The sequence below is a fragment of the Columba livia genome, chromosome 11 (assembly GCF_036013475.1).
Source record: "Columba livia isolate bColLiv1 breed racing homer chromosome 11, bColLiv1.pat.W.v2, whole genome shotgun sequence".
NCBI lineage: Eukaryota > Metazoa > Chordata > Aves > Columbiformes > Columbidae > Columba > Columba livia.
This window is the reverse complement of record NC_088612.1, coordinates 2,653,787-2,678,342: the sequence shown is the minus strand read 5'-3', so window position 1 is coordinate 2,678,342 and position 24,556 is coordinate 2,653,787. Positions and strand designations below refer to the sequence as shown.

The 24,556-nt window shown below is 39.1% G+C and overlaps 1 protein-coding gene and 1 long non-coding RNA gene across 6 annotated transcripts in view; one reads left to right on the top strand and one right to left on the bottom strand.

The window, feature by feature from the left end:
* The window catches only part of FGF7 (fibroblast growth factor 7), a 28,876-nt gene extending 15,421 nt beyond the window's left edge, over window positions 1-13,455 (bottom strand). Inside the window, exons 1-2 of one of the 3 annotated variants that reach the window (XM_005510046.3) lie at window positions 13,231-13,455; window positions 12,126-12,710 (exon numbers count right to left, since the gene is read on the bottom strand). In XM_005510046.3, the coding sequence (XP_005510103.1) occupies window positions 12,126-12,411 (286 nt within the window). In that variant the 5' untranslated portion in view covers window positions 12,412-12,710; window positions 13,231-13,455. The remainder of the gene's footprint in view (window positions 1-12,125; window positions 12,711-13,230) is intronic. The other 2 variants (XM_005510047.3, XM_005510048.4) reach the window with 2 other exon arrangements.
* The window catches only part of LOC110364356 (uncharacterized), a 110,775-nt gene that overhangs the window by 26,192 nt on the left and 60,027 nt on the right, over window positions 1-24,556 (top strand). For all 3 annotated transcript variants that reach the window (XR_010475215.1, XR_010475214.1, XR_002423075.2), the window contains exon 4: window positions 4,650-4,828. This is a non-coding gene — a long non-coding RNA (uncharacterized LOC110364356). The remainder of the gene's footprint in view (window positions 1-4,649; window positions 4,829-24,556) is intronic.

Sequence of the window (24,556 nt, the reverse complement as noted above, 5' to 3'; positions counted from 1 at the left end):
AATGTAGGCCCACTGGTGAACGAGGTGGGTGCCCTGGTGACAGAAGATACAGAGAAGGCAGAGTTACCGAACACCTTCTTTGTCTCTGTCTACTCTGCTCCTGAGGGAGCCCTGTGCTGCTGAGGCCCCAGAGGAAGGCAGGACAATGGAGGAGTTTGCCTGGGTTGATGAGGACCGCGTTAGGGAGCACTTAGGCAACCTGGACATCCATAAATCCATGGGTCCGGATGGGATGCACCCGCGGGTGCTGAGGGAGCTGGCTGACATCATTGCTGGACCGCTCTCCATCATCTTTGCCAAGTATTGGGAAACGGGAGAGGTGCCTGAGGACTGGAGGAAAGCAAATGTCACTCCAGTCTCCAAAAAGGCCAAGAAGGAGGACCCGGGTAACTATAGAGCAGTCAGCCTCACCTCCATCCCTGGGAAACTGATGGAACGACTTATCCTTGGTGCCATCTCAAGGCATATCAGGGATAAGAGGGTCATTAGGGGCAGGCAACATGGCTTCACCAAGGGGAAGTCGTGCTTGACCAACCTCATTGACTTATGAGGACATAACAAGATGGATGGATGATGGCAGAGCGGTGGATGTGGTCTACCTTGACTTGAGTAAGGCATTTGACACAGTCTCCAACAGCATCCTTGCTGCTAAACTGAGGGAGTGCGGTCTGGATGAACGGGTAGTGAGGTGACTGCAAACTGGCTGAAGGGAAGAAGCCAGAGAGTCGTGGTCAATGGGGCAGAGTCCAGTTGGAGGCCTGGATCTAGTGCAGTGCCTCAGGGGGCAGTGCTGGGGCCTGTAATTCAATATATTCATCAATGATTTGGACGAGGGAATAGAGTGACTGTCAGCAAGTTTGCTGATGACACCAAGCTGGGAGGAGTGACTGACACTGGAAGCTGTGCTGCCATCAGAGACCTGGACAGGCTGGAGAGTTGGGCAGGGAAAAATGTAATGAAATATAAGAAGGGCAAGTGTAGAGTCTTGTATCTGGGTAGGAACAACCCCAGGTTCCAGTAGAAGTTGGGGAATGACCTGTTAGAGAGCAGCGTAGGGGAAAGGGAGCTGGGGGTCCTGGGGACAGCAGGGTGACCATGAGCCAGCACTGGGCCCTTGTGGCCAGGAAGCCAATGGTACCTGGGGTGGGTTAGAAGGGGGTGGTCAGTAGGTCAGAGAGGTTCTCCTGCCCCTCTGCTCTGCCTGGGGAGACCACACCTGGAATATTGTGTCCAGTTGTGGCCCCTCAGTTCCAGCAGGACAGGGAACTGCTGGAGAGAGTCCAGCGCAGCCACCAAGATGCTGAAGGGAGTGGAGCATCTCCCGTGTGAGGAAAGGCTGAGGGAGCTGGGGCTCTGGAGCTGGACAAGAGGAGACTGAGGGGTGACCTCATTAATGTTTACAGATATATAAAGGGTGAGTGTCAGGAGGATGGAGCCAGGCTCTTCTCGGTGACAACCAATGGTAGGACAAGGGGCAATGGGTACAAACTGGAACGCAAAAGGTTCCACTTAAATATGAGAAGAAACTTGTTCCTGGTGAGGGTGGCAGAGCCTGGCCCAGGCTGCCCAGGGGGGTTGTGGAGTCTCCTTCTGTGCAGACATTCCAACCCGCCTGGACACCTTCCTGTGTAACCTCATCTGGGTGTTCCTGCTCCATGGGGGGATTGCACTGGATGAGCTTTCCAGGGCCCTTCCGATTCCTGGCATTCTTGGATTCTGTGAAATATTCTCATCTGTGGATAGGTATACCCCAAACAAAATGGTATCAGAGGCAGAAAAAGTGAACATCTAATGTGAAGAGGAAGAAAGGGGAAAAAGCTTTTGGTAATGACAGTCATACGTTTTAATTTAGGCCTAGCAGGAAAAACAAAATTGTTTTCTGCTTAAGTGATATAACCATTGGATATCATCACATTCTCTTAAATAATGTGGCCAGATCAGAGCTAGGCCACTTTACTAAATTATGGGATTTATGCCCTATATGTTATTAATCACCTGATGAATTCTGCTTTTGGTCTAGTTTAGTCTAATGCTAGTTTTATGGTTTTGGTATAGACAGGGCTTGTTTCCAGTGTTCCTTATGGATGAAAATGCCATTTCAGAAATTCCCATTAAATCATTCAGAATGTGTCCTGGAACAGTATGATGTAAAATAGATGAATTCAAATTCAAACCACTAGATTACTTAGCTAAAAAAATTAACAGAGCATGATTTCCTTGAAAGATGTTGTAACAGTTTCCTAGAAAGATGTGGAAATCCTTTTTTTCTTTAATTTTGTTGCATGACAGTTATGTTCAGTAACGCAGACTGGACTTCCCAGGTCACACAGAGATGCAGTCAGAAATGAAGGTATATTAAGTATTTTTATTTTGATATTTATAATCAAGTAGCCTGAGCATTAGTGTACTAATTTGAACATTCTGATTGAAATTTGTGTATAATAATTGAAAAGAATGGTTTAATTAATGGCCCAACTTAGTAGGCATTTAAAGGGAGAAGTACAAGTGGCCTAGGGCTCCTGCCATTGAACTTTGTAGTTCAAGCAGACTCTCCTAAGGCTCCTCTCAAAATTCACGTAACATTTGGCTTCCTTTGAACTAATAAATATCAACTCCAAACTCCAATACCAATTCACCCAAATGTATGGCTGTTCTACTGTTAGTAAGCTAGGAAAACGAGCCAGACTGTCTTTTACAGCCTTAATAAGAAAACTTCCTTTTGTACTGCTGAAACAGGTGCTCAGAGAGAATGCTCAGCACCCTGAAGCATCGTGCCAGTAGTGGGGGGTGGCAGGATGGAGAAGAGAGCAGGAGACTCAAAACACCTGTGTGGCTGATGACATTAGTAAGCGGGAGGAAGGCAGGCCCAGCCAGCCCCTTGTAGCTGGCCAGCAGTCCCTTGCAGGGAAGAAGCTCTCCCTGTGTTTCCTGCTCCTTTTTTTCCACATTTCTCATGTTGTTTCTTGCCTGATAAGGTAGGTGATAGTATTTGTTTCCTGTGTGGATGAATGGTATTTTTGGAATAATAATGTGGACATAAGGTATAAGAAAGTTCATTTTTTTTCTGACTTTTATACAGTGCTTTAGAGTGCTGTAAAGAAGAACTTGCTTGCCCTGGAAATTATGTACCTTTTAATTTGTTTTTTATTTTCAGTCTTTGTTGGAAATATTGACCAGGATCTCCATCCTCAGTAAAAAATGTAAAAGGTTCAGTTAGAGGAACTGAGCTTAATTAATTGGAATAAGGGCTTTTTCTCATCAGTAAGTTTGAAAATAGCCTCTTGAAGTTGTATCTGATTGAGTTTCTGGTTAGTAACAACATTTTTAGGTAGAGTACTGTTTGAGAACTTGTCATGCCTGCAGTTCACGTGTGTGCTTAATACTTGGCAGAGATTTCTTTTTGTGCTGTGGTATGTCATGGTATTGGTAAAAATGGTGCTAAAGTTATACAAAGCATGGTACTGGGTGGGGAATTTAATTGGAATGAATCCCACTTTGAGAACAGGTATTTGTCCCTCTCCTTTTGTAAAGGCAGTGTTTCAAATTTTTGCTGTAGTATTGGAAAGTGAAGTGGCTGTGATGACTTCAGGGCTTCTCAGGTGCATTTTCCCCATGTAAGCAGACAGAAGGGATCGCTGCTGGGGAAGGTCTTGGACTGGCCTTTCCCACAGTGTAAATCTGCCTCTTGTTGCAAGGTGGCCATAACAAGCAAGTCTCGTTATTTGAATCCTTACATGCTAGATTTATATAGCTGGTGCCCTAAATCCTCATAAAAGTCCCACCAATGAGCACTCAAGACTGCTTGGATTTCTTTGTATCATTTTGCACATTACATGTAGTCCCTCAGCTGTATAGGCTATTCCAAAGGAAATAAATTAGCATGGTGGAATTGAAGTTGCTTTTGCTGGTGAAAATTGCACTTTCCAGTTGTACTAGTACTGGCTGCGCTCTCTGGGATTCAGTTATCCTTTCTACTTTAGCTCAGAGTTTCTGTCAGGGAGTACAACTCATTTTCACTAAGTGCTTGCTGCAAAAGCTACGCGAGTGCTGGATGGAATCAATCTGTTCCCCGTTCTGTGTTGCCGTCTTCCCTTGACTTAGGTACATCCATGTTTTCTCCAAAATCCATCTGCGTAGTGGCTACCTGGAGAGCCTGAGCATTGCCTCTCTTACAGTTCACCTAGAGCACTAAAAAGGGCAAATCTATCATCACAATGCAATGTTGTGCATATGTTGTGCAAGAAACTAGAAAGCTGTTGTGGTGAGTGTTTCTACACACCTGACAAGCATCTAAAACTTCACTTTCGCCACTACATTGCTTTCAGCTGTGCATACAAACAGCCCACGGAACTATGGCAGCAGTTCACCTGAGCAGCTCTGGGGCTTCAGCACACATTCATGTGCAACCTTTTCAAAGTGTGATTTGATTGTGATTATTTTTTCCCCTAGTATCTTCAGCTCTAGGTAGTATACATGTTCGTCTATAATAACTTCTGCCTTTAACAATCATAAAGTTCTCTATTTACATTTTGTTCTGTAAACAGTTACTTCTGATTGAAATATCAAATCCCACTTGACATTGAAATGTCATAATAAAAACTTATGAAATTAGGACAGGTTATTAATGAAAATATGCTTTTTGTTGGCAGGTGGACTTTTTTCTGTTTTGAAATACATGACCTTTCAGTTACACAAATATCAACATCTGAAGGCATCAAAATGGCCAAGGACAAGTCTGATCAGCCTCTTTTTATAGTCTATAGCACCTCCCAGTGTCTACTAACACGTTTAAAAGAAAGTAAGCCAGCTTACCAAAAATGGAAGTAAGGTAAGGCATGTACGCTGTTGAAAGTTGATGTGCTAGCGCTGGGAAACTCCTTTCAAAAACACCCCCACCAGTAACGGGAGTATTCAAAAAGTGTTTTGATTGATGTGGTGGAGACGAGTGGTATTTATTATTCCCTGTTGAATTTCTTGTGGTTATAAATGCTATGACATGGTCATGTTTTCTGTGGGTTTGTTTGCAGTTTTGCATTGATCTGTTGATGTTTTGACTGTGCTTAATTTTGAAAGGTTGTGTACCGAAGGAAAATGTCAGGGTTTTTTCAGAATATCTAGTCCTTTTAATAATTTCATCCTGGTTTTGAGTTGTCAGATTCCCACTATACGTTTAAAAGAGCAAATACTCAGTTGGAATAAATTGACATAGCTTTGGTGATGTTAACTGGGATTTACCTGTCTGATCATCTGATTCAGCCTGTTAAGAATACTGTAGTCTTCTGTTGGTCAATTGTGCAGGTTCATATCGCAGGCAGTGTGCGAATGCTGTACAAAATTCTATTATAATTCAATCCTTATTTTGTTCTTTATTTCAGAAGCTAAGTCACAGTCAAGAGACTGTATTGATTGCATTGGTATTTTTATAGCTTGCTGTGTGTTTTCATGAAGTTGTGGGCCACATCTGTGAATATCCACTTCCAACTTTTCAGCACCTATTGTTACACAGAATTTTTTCCATTTGTGTAAATGATGTCATGTGTTCAGGAAGTTTTAAACTCTGACAGTTCTGTGCTATGATTGTTAACCTCGGTTATGTTACTGCCATAAGAATTTTCCCTGTTAATTTTTTTTCTTAATAATATTTATAAATTACATACAGCAGAAGGCTACTTGACCTTTCCATCAGCTCATATCCAGAACTAAAAATTAAAAATGAAGGTCAAAAAAAACAATTGAAATACAGTTGCCAAATATAGTCATAGACAGTCAATTATGCAATGAAAGCTGTGTGCCACCCAAGAAGACTAACAGCCTTCATTTGCCTAAACTTATTCTGTTTTGATGAGGAAAATGTTCCTAAATATACTGCTAGTTGATACGTCTTGTAGCGTGGAACAGTCTAATGATGTGCTTTAGGCTGTCTTGGTCTTCTTGAGCTGGCAGGAAAACCCAGCTGTTCTGTATTTCAGGATTGTAGAAATATGACAAATGACTTTTAGCTACTCAAACAATACAGAAGGCTGGAAGCAGCGAAGGGAGAGATCTGGATTTTGGTTTTGTTTTGCAAGATTGGCTGTATAAGGAGTTAAATTTTCTACCAAATTCTATTTACCTGTATGGAAAATTGCTTCCTTAACATTCATCTGAGCTCTGTGTTTTTCTGTCTAGCTACTGTCTTCAGTTATTTTAGTTCATATTCCATTAGTCAATTAATATTCCATAGTAAAAATATGTAATATCGATAACATTAACACACAATTCTTTTGTAGGCTTGGAAATATTTTCACTAATAATTTTTAAAGCTCTTTATGTTAAGGTGAATAATTGTATTTCATAGTGGCACATGGACTTTGAAGAATTTTCCCAAAGTCTGTAAGCAAATTGCTTAAAAGTTTGGATTAGCCTCGAGTCTCTTGCGTCTCAGTCAGGGCCACTTCAGCACATTTTCTTCAGGATGGAGCAATAATGATACAATACTGAATTTTTTTGTATATTCAGAAATTGTAAACGATGTGGGGGGGGAAGCTGTGGGGGAGAAGGGGTGAAATTTGTCTTTTTAAATGTATCCTGCAACTGCTTCTGCAGTCAAGTGCTAAACTTGATTGACAGTTGCATGAAAATGTAACCTTTCTCATTTGTGATAAATCTCAATATTGAGAGATTCAGAAAACTGCTAAGTCACAGTTGAATTAAAAATGAATCTGTTTAAGCACAATGTGTGTAGATTCAGCTTAAATGTTTTTCAGTGCTCACGCTGGCTGTAGCTCTTACCCGGTTTTGGAGCACACGCAGGCAGACAGAGCCCTGGTGCTTTAGAGCAGCTGGTGAAGCCCGAGCCCTCAGGTTTGATTCTCCCCTCACAAAGCTTATGCAATCACTTTGTGTTCAGACTCAGAGAAAGTGAGCATAAACTGCCACTGTTCTGACTGCATACATAGTGAAAAAACACGTGGTAAATGCTGGTAAATACCACAGAATAGACAAGGTGATGAAGATTCTGGAGGTAAACTCACAAATGAACGGTTTTAATTGTTTTGTGGCATCCCTGTCATCTGTGTCAGTTGAGCACTTATCTGGACATTGATATGTGAGATCTGCAGAATCTTGCTGCAATGGTTCAAGACTTTACTCCTTCCTTCCTTCTCCTCACTTCCCTCAAAGCGGGGGTCAAAAATGTCAGTAAGAGCTGTAAGACAGGCACAACTCATCTACTTTTGTAATCTGCATCCCTGCTTAAACCCATCTTCTTCAGCATTTGATGGTGAAATCTGGAATTTGTTATAAGGTATAGGCTAAGATATAGGCTGATTGAAACTTGAGGGTTGGTATCTATCACCAGTGCTAGACAAAGCTGGAGAGGGAGCAGGGAAATCAGTTATATTTAGATCTGATTGATCGCTGTAGTGCCATGTTATTCTTGGCACCGAAGGCCAGGTTTTGAGAGGATACACAGGTATTGCTATTTGAATTAAATCGCTGTTATAACTGAAAAGATTAGCAAAGTATGAATGTGAAGCAAAAGCACTTTCATGTTAGTGAAGGTTTGTTTTCTCCTGACACCAATGTATTGGTTGAACCAATGACCTCTTCAAAAATCAAGAATGCAGTTGCAAAGTCAAACTGTCTGTTTGGTTAGAACACACATAACCCCGAACTGATTCTGCCACATCAATACCTGCCTTGAAAGATCTGATTTTCAGATAGCGAATCTTTTTGGTCCTCTATGTAATACGTATTTAAGCCACAGAAATAAATTTTATATAGTGGCACAGCATACACATTCCAACATTTATTTTACCCTGAAAAGCACATATAAAATGCCATTGGAAATATACTTTTGATTTCTAAGCAAGTTTAAGTATCTAACCACTAATGCATATGAAGTGTATTTTGCCATCAGTCAGGGTTTAGGTTTGAACAAAACTGAGGCAGAGTTCATTTAATATTGCTGAAAACTATGACTCGTTGGATTTTGATCAAAATAGAAGTAGTTTTCTGAGTTGAAAATTTTAATCAAGATTTCAGCTGTTTTGTGCCAAGATCTCACTAGACTATATATATATTTATATACATATATAGTTTTGTTTTGCTTTTTTTGGTTGCATTTATCTACTGAAAAAAAAAGAGGAGGAAATAGGCACTTTCTGGGTTTAGAGCACACATGGAATATGACAGGATCAGACATCTTAGGATTCAGGTTCCGGGAAGGCTTTGCTGGTAACTAAGAGGCCCTTTGAAGTCTTTAAAATGAGATTCCAAAGGCAACAGAGCGTGGCAAGTCCTAAAGCATCATCCAGTCCCAGTTGTAAATCCTCTTGGAGAGAGTCAAAATAAACTCAGAGTTCTGCTGCTTTTGGTTTTTTTTTTTTTTGTACAAAATCAAATAAAATCTGGCAAAAATCATAAACGCAAACTGAATTGAAAGGAGTAAGCAGTAATAAGGAGAGATTTATTTTCTATCAAAGATAGAGTTAACAAATTACCATAACATCTCCAAAGTTTGTTCAGTTTCTCTCACTTTTCCAATTGTGAATTCAGAAAGGCTGGTTTGTGTGCCCACTTATTTTACATGAACAAGAAGTAGCATTTATTTATTTTTTTTTTAAATACAATTCCTATAGAATAGGCTTGCACAAGGTAGAATAAGTGATTGTCAAAGAGAGATCGTTATGACTAATGACAGATTTTTCTGGGTGACCTCATTTCTTGGCTCCTCTTAACTCTTCCTTTAGTTTTTCAGTATGTGACTCTCAGTTTTCACTCTGCCTTTTTGTTTTCCGAATGAAAGCAAAGCTGGCAGGTGCAAAGTGGTTTCCCCTGCCCAGTGCTGAGCACTGTCCTCTTATTTGCTTAGTTTACCCTTGTGTTATCACCCTTGTGTCCACCAGAAGGCTCTACTGCTTTTGGAAATGTGCACAGAGTAATGTTCTGTGGGTACCTAACAAGGTCATCCCTGTTGTAAACAGGATTCAACAGTTTGCTTTCACTGAAACAGTACACACGCACTTCTTGGACTAAGCAGTTAACTTCTAATGTTTTTTGAAACAAGTGTATGATAAATACAGGTTAATTACAATTGGTGAGGATTTGGTTCAGTATTTAATTTTGCCATGGAATTGCAATCTGTGCACATTTAACACAGTGCCTTTTGAATTAAGATCTTAGGAAACTTAAACACTTTCATTATTTTTTGCTGTTACTTTCAAGGGATGTATATGTATTTTTTTATTCTGTGACCTACTAGAGAAGCTTGAAATACAAAGACCCTGATTCCTCCCCATCTTGGCATTCTTACATTTAGAGTCCCAAGAGAAGCTCTCTGAATTTTGGCATTTGCCAAAGTTATGATGATGTTGTTCTACAGACGTTTCTCAATGTGAAGATCGCTTTCCACATAATTCATGGTTCATGATTCACGGACTAAAAACAAGTGGTTGACTCTGTCTGCAAAACTGTCAATGCAGCTTCTTTTATGAAGCTAAGTTATGGTAGTTAAAAACATGAAGTTTTGTCTTGTTTTCATTTTAGCAATTCAAAAGGGAAAACAATTCCTTTATGTAAGTGGAAAATTAGGATAAAATATGAAGATATTTCTCAGAGCAACACTTCTTGTATCTATTGATACAAAATTTGACAGCGACACTTCTGACGTTCTGCCCTGAGAAACAGCTCTGATTTACCTTTTCCCAGCTTTCAGAACTGCAAATCACAGAGCAAGGATATTTGACCATTATAGTAATACATCTTAGTAATGGGTAGTATTTTTTAAATGATGCTTTTCAGAGACCCTGGATAAAAATAGCCTGTTTAGTCTCTTTTCTGTCAAAATTTTTGCTTAGGGAAAGTGTATTAGTCCAGGTGTTTGGGTTTTTTCCATGTGTTTGGTTTTTTTCCCCTCATATAATATTATTTGCTTTATGGGTGTTTTGGTATAGAGCCCTAACCACATCGTCAAAAAGGCTTCTTACATACTCAGTTGAATAGAGAATATGACAAAGTTGTTTTTCACGATACTGATATTTTTAAGTTACTTGAAAAATCCAAGTTATCAGTGTTCACATTTTCCCAGCCCCCTTTGTCTCTGTTTCCCCATTCTACTTGTCCAGCAAAAGCGTTTGGATATTATTTGCTATTATAGAATAGATAAATTAGAGCAAGAGACTTAAGATGGTGGGAGACTTCCCACATACTTTAACTCAATTTAGCAGAGATGGTTCATCATAGTGCCCGTCAGTTACCGGATAAACCACTCAAGTATTGATTTTCTCCCAATTCTCGTTGCATTTACCAGAAAGAAAAAAATCAGAATTTTTTTTTTCACTGCAATATAAAAATAAGGGCTTAGTGACTCAAAGTCGCCTTTCTGTAATTTGCAATAGTTAGTTACCATCACTAAATAGTCATAAAGTGTTGAGAAAACTACAGGAAAATGGATTGCCTTTAGCACAGGATGATCTGATATTTTCTAATGGTTTAAGCACAGAAGTCTCAGGGTGTAACTGGTGTGCTTCCGCAGCATGGGATTCTGCAGAGACTTGAGAACCTTTGCTTGAGTTGGAAATAATGCTAAATGACTAACAAAGTTTTCACTTAAGCAACACGGAACTAAACAAAGCAAGTTTATATAATTCTTCAGCTCTATAAGCTGTCATAATATCTTTTTAAAGTGTTTGTAAATTGGGTGCAGTGAATATTTACTTAGCTGCAAAAACTTAGAAGAAACTATTTGAACAGTCAGTAACAGTTTTTCCCCATGATTTTTATGGGAGCAACATTTAAGTTTGCAACTGCCCTATGGTTCTCTATTGTAGTCATGTCCTCCTGAAACTCACTGGGAGTCTTCTTGAATATGGACCAAATAATTTACTTGGCTGCCGGCCATGTGTTGTCTTTCAGAGGAACATGGCTGTTCGCTACGCAACAGTGTAGCAAGAAAGGAGACATATGGAAACAAATTTTAAAAGCAGCAGTGACTTTACATTGCGTGGTTAAAACTTCATGGGCGAGTCAGGAAGAAATAAAGGATGAAGCGTGGTAGCCAGGTGCTCAGCATGCTAAAGTGCTGTTCGTACACAAAACCAGCAGTCAGCATCAGCTGAATCATGCTAAAAGCTTGATTTATTGATTTATTTTGCTGCTGCTGTTATAAAAAGTGCAATAATATGTACAACCTACATTAAAGCTGTATTTAATAGCATCCTTGGAAATATATTTGTCTTTTCAGTAGACTATAAACACTAGACCACCATGTCTCTGGCCCCTATTTCTTATAACTTTGTTTTGAAATATGCAATATCATCCTAGGTATTTTCCTGTTGTATCTTAATAAAGTAATGTCTTTTCAAGCAGATGTCCTATTTCGCTAAATAAAAATAGATTTGTAATAACATGAACACCAAAGTGACAAAAGTAGTGAGTGTAACATTGATGCCTTCAAGTGTAAATGGAAGATCTATAGGTATTTGTGTGAAAAGTACAGATTAGTATAACAGTTCTTTTACCAGTTCAAAAATGGTATTTGGTACAGATTTGCAAAATATTATGTGTCCATTCTCCCTAGATGAGTCATGGTTTTGGAAGAAACGGGAGAGAATATTTTTTCAGCATCATGATCATTGTAATAATGAACTGCAGAAACTAGAATAGATTTTGTTCCTGGCTTGGCAAACTCTCCAAAAGATTTTGCAAGACAGTTTACATAATTCTTTCCATTGAACTTTCTAGTATTGCATATGTTTTAATTGTTAACTCAAACACACCAAACTTTTAGGTAGTCTGTGGACTATATAAATGTGGTTTCATGTTTCATCAGTATTTTATGAGCAGCATTTGTGTATATACATTTTCATACTTGCAACCTTAATTCACTTGTTAAAATAGGCTCTCTGTTTGCTAATAGTTACCAGCTGTAACTAATACATTAGGAGATCTACAATGTAGTATTTAGAATGACGCATTTCAAAATCAATAACAAATGTCCTGCTGTAGGACTAATTGAAAAACTTGTCTTATACAAAGTACACTATACAAAATTCTTTTGAAATTACTATAAAACAAGGAATGCAAAACAATGGCGTGTAAATTTCTAAAAGCTTAGAAATAGGAAAAGTGAAAATGTTACTTACTGTAGTTGTTGTTTGCTTCTCTTGTCCCTTTTACTTTGCCTCGCTTATCAATCCTCATATACCACTGAGTTCGACAGAAAAGTCTTCTCACTCTTACATCCCCCCCTTCCATATAATCATAGCTTCTGGTATGTCGCTCAGGGCTGGAACAGTTCACATTTGTAGCCATTTGCTCTGGAGTCATGTCATTGCAAGCTAAAGATATAGTGCCCATTAGAAAGATAATGTAAAAGTATGATCTGTAGAGCAAAATTGGCAGGATCCATGTCAGTATCCATTTGTGCATTATAGTGCAGTGTTCTGGGTGTTCATGAACAACATAATGAAAATTAAATCTCAAGTAGGCTGTTGCTCTTAGGTCACCGACCTGCCTTCTGTCTTTACGAGTTACAGATTCATTTAAATGAGATTGTTCCCTCTTCTAGAATTCTGATCGTTATTCCTTAATAGTTAATGGCGAAATAGAAGAGCTTCTTAAATATCTCTTCAGTCAGAATATCCTTTAAAGACACAAGTTATAAAAACCTTTGTTGTCGTGACCTTCTGTACTACTTGAATTTGCTGCTTGCACTGAAAGTAAAAGATCTGTGAGAAAAGGTGCATGTGTAAGTCTTTATGCTCAGTTGTTACAAATGTGCAAGGATACATTATGCTACTGAAAATTACTATACAAAAACGTACGGCATGCTAAGCTGACTTTTAAAAATATGCATATGTATATACAATAGATATCTCTCACAACTTTTACATAAACAGACATTTAAACTGATTGTAAACATAGTTCTGCCTTCAGTATTAAGTCCTTCCAAAATCCCCTATTGATACAGTTGAGCTACTTTCTCGTGCTTGGTAAAATTCTGCTGATTACTTCACAACTATATATTCACTCCTAGCACAATCTATCAGGTAACTTTACTTCATATTTCAAACCAGAACTCATAGTCTTAGCTCTGTTTTTTTTATTCCCACCCATATAACTTTATGAATAGAAATAGTTTTCTTAATGTCTTTTTTTTTTTTTTTACATCTAACATATACAAATGAAGATAAAAGTTATTAGCAATTAGAAACTGTTAAATGTTCTTGTAAAGGACAGATAACTTACTTGTTCCTGTTGATAAGAGCTGGATAGCCAAGTATTCCATTTCTGTTGTCTGCTTTTTGCAACATGAGACACTCTACTGTAGCTACAAAACTTTCTCAGCTCAGAAAGACTCCACCAGAATTATAATTGTTTCCATAAATCACCACACTGGAGAGATGGTGTGTATGTGCTTGCGCGTGCATGTGTGTGTTGAGCCTGTTGTTCAGTCCTTTTCGATAAATACCTTTGCTGACCTCACTTGGAAGCAATTAGAATTTAACCAGTCAGCTGTCAGTTGAGTGCACCAACGAAAATAAAAGGAGACTTGCATTGTATCGTGTCCAATGGTCATCAGAGGGAGCTATGTACATAGTTTATAGTTTAAATCTCCAAGAATCTCCTTTCTAAAAACATATATTCGGTGGTGTGTGGATAGGATTGCTTTGCATGCTAGCGTTTCTGTGCTTTGATTTAGGTCAGTATTTTTCTGTCCCTAAAAAATTCCTCCTCCTCTCTTTTGTACTCGCACGCTTATCTCGGTTTGCAATTTGGTGGATTCGTAGTCTGCTTAGTGCCCTTCTGATGGATATATGAAACATGTGGGTCTGTTATGTACCGTGGAGAAGTGTGTGTTGTGGCCATTATAGATCATGCAGTATATTTATATATCATTATGTAAAAAGGAGAACTGCACAGGAGATCATTGAGGTTTTTGTTTAATCATCCACTAGGTGAAAATGAGAATGTATATTTGGATGTTTCAAAGTCTGACATTCAAACACAAGCTTTTATCAGCATGAAGGAAAAATTATAGGGAAGAGCCTTCGTTAGCGTGCACAGCTACTAGTTCTTGAAACTCACAACACGAGAATGAAAAGTGACAGCAATGCAAGCAAAAGCCTTACGCTGCGTAGTAACCAATGGGTTACCAGCAGGCTTAAAATATCAAAATAATGGGGAGATATGGCTGGTTTTCTGCTATCCAAAGCCCATGTTCTATTTCACCATTAAATTCTGTTGAGGTTCTGGTGAATGTATTTGTAAAACACGCTGAAACTAAGTTTTCAATAGCTCCTTATCCTGTTTAATTTCCACACTGTTGAGGCGAATACACCTCAGACCTTTAGTAGGTAACAGTGACAAGGAAAGTTTTGAATTAATCCATATTTTAAGAATAGTTTACTTACCTTTCATTGTCTTTACTTGAAAATATAATGCAGTTTAATATTCCTCTCTGTAGATACGGATAACAGTTACTTCTTAAAAACGAAGTAAACTGTAGAGGCAGTTAAAAAGCATAGGGAGTACAGATGTGCCACCTTGTGGTGAGGGTGACATAAGTAAATAGGGATTTTTCCATGGGATGATCCCAAATGAGCATAGAGGTGTATGAGAGCAGGCAACCTTGTATTACTCAACCTTTCCTATACACAAGCACACATACTGAGTCATTTCCTTCCTTAAAATCCTCAACTTCCCTCTCAGCACTCGCTTGGATTAATCCCATTTGTCACCCGCTTTGCATTCTTCTTTTAACCATTTTCACTCAAAGTCCAAAGCTGATTAACTTTTCTTGACATTGTCTCTGTTTCAGCATGTTGGGCTGTTCCCCATATTCCACGGCTCAGCATGATTTTCCTAGTTCAGCAAAAGGCTCCATACATGCACCTTTAGGATAGGAAGGTGTGACGCTAAGGTCTTTCAAAGGCTGGATGGAGATACACAGTAGATACACAAAGCGGCTCTCGTTAAATTAACCCTTGTAAACTGTGATTACAGCCACTTTCAGTTTGACTTGTATCTTATCAACCCATGACCACCATTCTGACAAGAAGTAGAGACTCAGGTGATCTGTCCCGGTCGTGGCTGTTGCCAGTACAGTTGCTGGATTTATATCAGTGTGTACTCTGATCTGTTCCACAGTCTGAATTCAGAATGATAGCAATGAAAAAAATTTGTGGTATTCAAAAGGCTTATCTGTTGAGTATTATAAAGAAAGCAATCAAGGATAAAAGGTAATCTGTGTTTTACTTAGGAAAGAAGGATGCAACTAGAAATGTTTTTGTAAATATTCTGGGTCTTTCATATGCAATACAGTGCTTTCTACAGTGCTTTAACTGCAGTTTTATTTAATCACAGTTTTATGTATTGATATTCAAGTACTACTGGCATATTTTTTAATGATGCCATTGTGATCTGCCTATGCAAGTCAGGATTCTTTGCATAAATCTTTGATGCCTTGTATGATTCAACCCACTTCTGTTTAAACCAAGCATCACTAATAGCTCTCTCAAATGGAACTGGTTTAGTTTTATGGAAGATTTAGCTTGACTGGCTCTAACTCTATCTTCTTCTTCCCTTCAGCCAGTTGACAGTCCACCTCAGTACCCGCTCATCCAGACCGCACTCCCTCAGCTCAGCTGTGAGGATGCTGTGGGACACTGTGTCACATAGGAAACTATTTCATGTCCTTTTAGACGAAAACACAACGATAAGGATCCGCGCTTTCCCCATCTCCAGGCTGGCCTGTAGTAGTATGTACTGCCCCGGTTTGGCCTTGGGTCATGAATGCAACTTTAAAAACAAAACAAACCAAAAAAACAATCCAGACAACTCCCTTTTGTCCAGTTTGCCCTCAGGGCAGCACATACCTGCTAGGAAACTGTCATTCTGCTGCTCCTTGTTCCCTGATCCATTTCAAATTTGCTTTAGAACGTCTTCCAGAACTTTCAGAATTTAAGACAGTAGGAAGAAAAAAAAAAAAAATCTCTGTATTGGACTTTAAATTTATAAACCGAAGATGCTGGATTTTAATGCCCTGTGGCAATAGTTTAAAAGGGATTGGAAGATCGTATGGAAAAAATCTGCAGCTGTGAAGGTGCTAAATGTTCTCATGGTTAATTCCTTATCCTTAGTTCCCTGATCTCAGAAATCAGGATTAGATCAAGGTTGTCTTTTGCTACGTGCAAAAGATACAAGAACAGTGCTACTGTTTGTGCAAGTCTTCTGTTAACATTGACAGCAGAAAAATACCACAACATGCATGCGAAATAAACTCATTTGACAAGGCAGTAAAAGCAAAGGAGAGTTGAGGAATACAGCACTTCAGTTTGGATTTCTCTCTTTCGGGTTGTCAACATAAGTATAACTTAAGATTAAAAACCACAATTATGAATCCTTTGTTTGCCTGACTGTACGAATGCCTCTTTGGTTTTCGTAACTGGTATGGGTTATTAAAATCATATTGAAAAGACAACAACTTTTTCCTAGCAATTTTCAAAACAGGTCCCTTAAACATAATTAATTTCGTTGTTTCCGGCTATCCGTCCAGATCGTATTGAGCTTATTTAAATCTACAGGGAAATGGGAACGGGATACAGTAAATACTAAAAAAAAACAAACCCACACTGTCAAATAGTTGACAATTGTATAACAACTTCCTTTTTAGTTAATTAGCTACAGCAAATGTTCTTTATGGATCATTTTAAAAATAATTTATTAATAACATATAAAGCTTTGTTGCTGTGATAATATATATTTGTTATTACTCCATCTTATGCTCTTTTAATCTTAACAAACCATTTTAGCTCCTTCTAATTTGCACCCACCTGAAGGCAGATTTTGGAGGACAGTTTTCAGCCTTTTTTTTATAGTTTTGAAACTATGGCTTCATTGGTCTGCTAATACTACCTATATGTCTCATTGAACAAAGGTTGATTGACAACAAGAATGGAAAATTATCCTCTTTTTCAGATATTTCTTTATATCTCTAAGTAAAATCTAGTAATGGAAAAGAACTACATTGTGCAGATTATATGGTCCTCTCTTTGATTTGCACCACTAGCTGCATTCATTGATTAAACCATAATATATCTGAAATTATTAGTAGACTTCCACTAGCTGCTTGTTGGCATCTAGTTAGATGGTGATGCACTAAGCACTGTATTTTCTGATGTAGATATGATACCAGTTAAAGTCATAAAGACTTTTAAAAGGACTAGTAAAAATGTGCAGCAAGCATAATGGCACCTGTATTAACAGGATCCCAGAATTGCAGAATGGTTGGGGTTGAAAGGGACCTCTGGATGTCATCTAGTCGAACCCACCTGCTCTCCCCTTGTCTGCCTGGCCAGTCACACCATCATAGATGGCTGTTGGGTTGGTCGAACGTGATTTCCCCTTGGTGAATCCATGCTGACCACTCCTGATAACCTTCTTTTCCTCCGCAAGCCTGGAGATGATGTCCAGAATGAGCTGTTCCATCACCTTTCCAGGAATGGAGGCAGGGCTGACTGGCCTGTAGTTTCCTGAAGACTGATGTTGGCTTTCTTCCAGTCTTCAGGCACCTCTTCTGTCCTCCGTGACCTTTGCAATAACATCTGCCGGCTTTCTCAGCACTCATGGGTGCATCCCATCGGGGCCCATGGATTTGTGGATGTCCAGTTTTCCTAAATGATCTCTGATCTGATCTTCCTCAACCAAGGGAAAGTTTTCCTTTCTCCAGATTTTCTCTCGTACTTCCAGGATCTGGGACTCCTGAGGGCTGGTCTTAGCAGTAAAGACGGAAGCGAAAAAGACATTCAGTAAGTGCCTTCTCTGTATCCTCCATCACCAGGGCACCCACCTCATTCAGCAGCAGACCTACATGCAAAATTGCAAAACATCAGACTGTATATCGTGGAAATGCAAGTGGATCGCTACTATGTATTTAATATTTTATTTTAGGAAACAGCTGGAGTAAGGCTTTTCCTGACCTTCAGCTAATTATATGGCCTATTACTACATGTATTCTAAAAGAAAAATAATGTAGGGAAAAAGCACCCTGTTCCCCTGCAAAGCTGTGCTCTTTGCAGACAGCTGAAAGCTCACCAGCAGGTTCAGAACAAGAGCAATTCTCTGTAATGATTTCATTATTTATTACCCATCTGTCAGAGGCAAGGATACCACTTAGTCACAGAAGCATACGTTTTCCAGCTGTTTACCATTTGGATGGTAGATAAGCGTGTTCTGAACTGAGGGAATCTAATAAAAGGGTGTCTCTACTAGAGAATTTGTGTTAGTATTTGGTTTAGAGAGTGAGCTCCACCAGACTTCCTCAGTTTTTCCATTCCCTCACTTAACTGATAATGAAGTCCATGATATACTACTCAATCTATATAAATTCAGGCCAGAATAGTCATTTGATAATGTAGTGAGGGTGTGAAATAAGGATGTCAAGTGCTAGGGATCTGAGCACCGTTCACCATATCAAGTGCAGGGTTGGAATGAGCGTGTCAGCATCATTCCTGAGGCATCTAATGTGGGCATGGACTTGTGAGATGGTTTTCCTAATTATAGAGAGACAAAAAAATCAAACTACCTTTGTTTTCAAAGTAGCAGGGAAAATGGGGACTTTGTCAAAATGGCAGAGTTTTCAGAGCTCCTCCAGGAGCGATCCCTCCTATCTGTGAACAGCTGTACTTCCCAGAGTTTAAATGTCTTCTGATGCAGCTGTTGCTCTGTTAGATGGGTGTTTGTCTGGCTTGCGGTATCAGCAAGGATTGAGTTTTGTCAGCAACTGATGAAAGTCAGGCTTTGAAACAGATCCGAACCAGAACTGATGTTGTTCTGATCTGCCTCTTTACTCCTTGTTTACTTTGCTTATCATAGCCATCGCATTACTAAAATAATTTGTCCTTTTAACATTAATTCCAGTTGCTAGGTTTTCACACTTGACAAAGACTGTCTGTTGCAACTAAAATATTCTCCACCCAAACCTGAATATTGCTGTTATGTGAAACTGGAATGCAGAACATTTGGGAGGCAATGGAGAAAGAGGGGTGAGGGGGGAAGCTTGGACGGAGGGATCTGTGTATTCCCTTCTCCCCCATGGCAGACAACTTTTTAATCCTATAAAAGAGGAGGGAGAACTTGATTCCTTGTGGCAGGAACTTGTCTAGTGAAGTCGTAACTTCTTATCAGCTTTTTATGATATTGAGTTGAGTGCATCTGCAGCATCTGTCTAGTTTATACCTCTTCCATCTCTGTTGGCTCTGTTATACTTGACAGTGTCTTACTTCAACAGGCCTTTTCTGTAGTAGAAACCTTTTTTTGGTCAGCAGACTGTACGAGTACAACCCTTGTGCTTCAAGGGCTTAAATGGCACAGGGAAAGTACATCACAGGTGAAAAACTGTGGTATTTGTGTGAAAAAGAAACTTGAGGAATAACTGTTCCTAAGAATGCTAGTAATTCACTTAGGCAGTAGAAATGATGTGATTTTGGAGGCCAATTTTGGAGGCAGTGAGTAGGTATATCAGCTCCGGTCCTGCAGTTACTGTGCTGAGGTACAGAACGTGGCAGTGAGCTGAACAAGTAGTTTTTTTTTAATCTAGTTGACTGAAAACCACAGAATAAGAAGATATAAATATTTAAGAAAAGTTACTGAAAAGTTGGGGTTTTTTAAAGAATTTTGACAAGCAGTTTTTTGCTAGTTAACCACATTTCAATAGAATTCCTCTCGAAGATCACGCCGTTGTTTGTTTGTTTGTTTCGTAGCATTGTTAGACATGAACAATACATTGGCAGTGCCTGGTATGAATTCTTGGTCTCTAAAAAGTCCCTGGTGAATAGTTTATCAAATTTAACATGCATACTATAAACTTGAGTTACAGATGAGTTTTTCTGCTTGAGTAAATGAGCTGTGCCCTTGCTGATTGTTCCTGTTGGTGACTCAAACTTTTCATGTCGTTTGACTGAGAAGCCTGTGGAAGAAAAGACTCTTAAAGCATCCTAAAATCTGGAGGGTTGTTAAAATTCTTAGACTTTTCTATAACGATTGTGAGGTTTTATCAGTAATCCCCAATACCGACATGATTTTGATAGCCATTACTTCAACAGCAAGAAGATGGTATTATTTTCTAGGCGTGTCTAGTTCTATAGCTGTGGAAAAAATACATGATAATGCAAAGAATGATCACATGGAAGTGGAAGTAATGTTACATGAACAACGTTAATTCTGGTATTTCCCAAATTCAGAGTGCTTGATTTTGCAATCTTACTTTCATTCTGATATTGGAGTAGTTGATAATTATAATGGTTGATTTTACACAGTTTGTGGTGTGAGGAGGAGGAAGCGTAGGATCACAGAACTTTTACCAAAACCCATTTATTCTATTACGAATATTTTGTTCTGTGGAAATATTGTTTGTTATGCCTGCAGAGACGTGTTTGCAATGTCAAGTCAAGGTATTTCTCCAATGCAAGGGGCAAAGAATTTTACTTAATACTCTGACTATTACAGAGATAGTTACAAGAGGCACCAGTATCTGCAACGTTGCAGAAGATGTCTCAAAGAATGGAATTTTGATCCAACTTGGATTCAACATCCACGAATAGAGCTTTAAATGCAGGTGGTTGTCTGAGGACGCAAGGTCAGTAAACTTTTGGGTGAGGGCAGTGAAGGGTGTCCTCAGGTATCCCAAGGGGCCTCTTAACGTACAAGCAGGCACATGGAAGAGAACGGAGAAGCAGCTGTGGGAAGAGCATTAAACAGTGGAGGAGAAGAAATATTGGAAAAAAATTTGGGGAACTCCCAGAAAGTGGGAAAGAGATGTGAGGGCTGTGGAGGAACAGAGCAAAGTAATGAGATCCTAAAGTAAGCAGGATGTCAGAAGGAATAGGAGATAGAAAATAGAGGACCCTGGAGGTAAACTCTAGTGTCCTGGGGCCATTTTAAGAAGGTACAGACAGAGGTCAAGGAATTTCTCATACAATCCCCTCTTCTTCTGCCTGATATTTTTTCAAAACATATGTAAGAGAAAGACCATAATTTGGCAAATCAAATGCGTATTAGGCTGTACTGCATGGAATCTAAGTTTTATGTAAATATGTTTAATAGTCAATGTATTTTGGCTTTGGTAGTTTGCAATGAAGGATTTCTAAGGATGGAGTAATTACTGTACCACACGGCAACAAAGCTTTTTGTTCACACAAAAAATAAGATACTGATACTCAAAAATGTTTATTTGTGAAGACTAGAAATAAGTTGTCCGTTATGCCTTTATATGGTGTGCTAGTTCAAGCTGAGGTTTGCAGGCCTCATTGTGTTGCCTGTGCTTTTCCCACTGGAAATGACTCTCAGCTACGGCAAAATGACCTGGTACAACTGGGACAGTAGTCGTTGGAGTTGGTTCTGAGCAGGGCCAACCTCATCTGTGTTCTAGCTGTTCAGAAATTAAGGTACATAACTGAGACATCCTTTAAAAACAAGAAATTCTGCATAAGTGAAATTCTGCCTTCCTTCTCTGTGCTTGTCAGAGGAGACTGCCACCCTCCTTAGTGGTCTCTGCTTCCTCAGCTCCATGTCAAGGTACAGCAAAAACCATTGTGGCTTCAGCAGGACCACGGTGATATCTGTAGTAGAAGCTGCTGCACTGAGGACTGGTTCTGTAATTTCCTTTGTGATTTCTGACCCCTGTTCCTCTGTGAATGGAAAAGTTGATCTGTTCTAACGCATGTGAAGAAACAGCTGGTCTGTTCTGTGCAACGGTACCATTAAGTCATACTCGGTCTTCAAGATTGCAGATACTGGCCTGTGTTTATCACAGAAAGAGCTCCCATCAGAATTGGCATGAAGATAAGGCTCTCTGGAGTTGAAAATAGGTAATTGTTTTGGAACCTTCGTATCATACTTATAGGCCAATAAACCAAAGTGGTATTCCTGTAAAACGCTGAGGTCTAAATGTAAATTAGACTTTTTTTTTTTTCCCCCGTAAGCTTTATTTCTTGTGGATTTATGAGCAAAACTGAAAATACTGTGTTTTCTTTGTTTTAGCGTTGGCCGGCACACCCAATTTAAAGATAATGGTGCATTTGAGTATAATCAAAATAGGTGTCTGAAGGACTAGATTGTTTCATGTTTCTTAGGGATTTTTGTGGAAGAGGAGAGTTCTGGTTTTGAGTGCTTTTCAGTTCCTGCCCCACCCTTTTAAACGATACATATGCTCTCCCTCTTTAGTTTTGAGAAACACCCCCAGGGCATCCTTTTTATTTGAATTGATTTTCTGGTTGTTTATCTTTTTCAATCTCATCATGAAAAGCACATCTGGTTCCTATTTTAATCAGTATTCCAGTGGGACCAACATCATATTATAGAAGGCTAACAATGCTAAAATAATAATCCATAATGATGCAACTTCTGGTAATTTAAAACTGTTTTATCCTCTGTTTGTAGAAGTGTGTTAATGATGTAGGCCAACTGATCTCTTTTTAGATTAAGCTCACCCTGGGTCCTAATAACAGAGAAATATCTGACATTCACATAGGCGAACCCTTCGAACTGTCAGGAATTCCTGTTTTTTCTGAAGTGTCTGAGCATTTTAGTACTTCTGGAAAGTGCCAAACCAACAGTTGTGGAAACTGAAGCAATTGGTTGACGAAGAGTTTGGGTAAAGCAGCTCCAGTGCTATCGTACACCTAAACTTGTTCTGCCTTTTGTCTGATGCAGTTCTGCATCTAGAGGTGAGAGGGTTGGAGGTCTTAGTCCTGTTTTTCTTTACTTAGTTGACCCAGTATTTGGCCTACGAGGTAAGACCGCCAGAAAGCAACAGCAGTTACTTTATTAGAAAACTCTTTGCTACCAGCTAAACTGACACCTGCTGTTTCAAATAGATCACCAAACGACCTTCAAGTGGTAGGACTTGTTTTCTCTATTTCTTGTCTTGGTTTGAGCCAGCAACAAAGAGGAGAGACTTCTGTCATTTCTCTGGCCAGCGCATACATACGTACTTTAGCAAGGGAGTTTGCAATAGTCCAGCAAAGCAGCCGACTCCAATGCCTTCTGTGACAAGGCAGGGCTTTGTTGAAGTGTGGACCTATCTCAGTTACATTCATATTTGTGGTGTCACTTACTTTAAAGTATATCCGTTCTGATACCATCTCCAGACTAGGCTTCCACAATATTGCAGAATAATCTGAAGAAACCATCCCTTAGAAATAGCTTTGGGAGGTGGTGAGAATATACCCTTACTTATTGAGAAAACTCTGATAACAGATTACTCTATCTAAACCTTTCACTCAGCATTCAGTTTATTTCTTGGAACTGTCACTTTAATCTATACTCGCTTCTCCCTCGAGTCTGGTTAGGCCAAGTTTCTCACTGAAGCTGTATGTAGCGTATTTTCAGTTGGAAGTCAAATTTAATACCAGTATGATCAAATCAGGAGTGGTGTTCTTGGCAGGATGACAGTATTGTACGTTAATTAGAGACTAAACTTCCAAATGAAAGTTGGGGTTCATGAGCTCTACCTCCCTCTGCTCTAATCTGGTGTTAGGAAAAGCTAAAGCCCAAAATATAAAACAAAAATAAAATGTTGCAAATTCAGTTATTAGACAGGAATGGATATGTTTGGAGTGCTGTAACTGCAGTCCCCATTGGTGGAATTCAACTACAGGTCTCTGTTCTTGACAGGAGAGCATAAAGGACATATAGAAGTCAATAGATATCCAATGAGTGCACATTAAAGCAGAGGAGCCACAATAGCTCTCATCACTGGAGTTTTGAGTTTACATCTTTAAATAAACCAGGAACAAGTGCAGGGTATACAGAGTATCACAACCCTATGTTGGAAGAGAAAGTGTCTTTAATAGCTTTGTTACATCATCTTGAAATGTGAAGTCAGTTAAATTGGTGAAATGTATTTTCAACTACCCGTTTACAAGAGAGAATCTTCACAAGATTGTCAAGTGCTATTTATTACTCTAATTGAATTGATGGTGCATTCCTGGTAGATGTGGATGTATTTCAGAGCAGATGCTCTTTTTTGCCAAATTTTATCAGAACACTTCCCCTCCCTCTCTCCCCACTAAAAGTCATTAGCTCCGCCTTCTCTTTGGGGACGTGCTACTGTCTTTTTTATGGAAGGTGGTTCAGATTTTCCTTTGGCTCAAGAAACAGCTGGTTTGCTAGAATTCTCCTTTCTGTACGCATAGTGCCAATTTGGAGTTTTGCTGAATAAATGAGTAAATAAGATACATGGGCTGTGTCATGAACTCATGTTCTCCAAGTAGTCAGTCAAACAAGTTAACACATTTTAATCTCTGGTAGAATGAAATCTAAATTTCAGTACAGTTTACAAGGCTCGAGGTATTTTGTTTTTTAATGGGCAAACTCTTTATCAATCTGTGGCATAATCCATCCTTCTCTGTTTCATTTTATACAGTTATACATAATTAGTTTTATTTCACTTTCTCACTACAGGTAAGATGATAGCGGATCGTATCTTTGTTCTGGAACTGAAAACCCACCTGACTTCAATGATTTTGCTTAAAAACTGATGGCATGATAAACTCACTCTATTTAACATTCA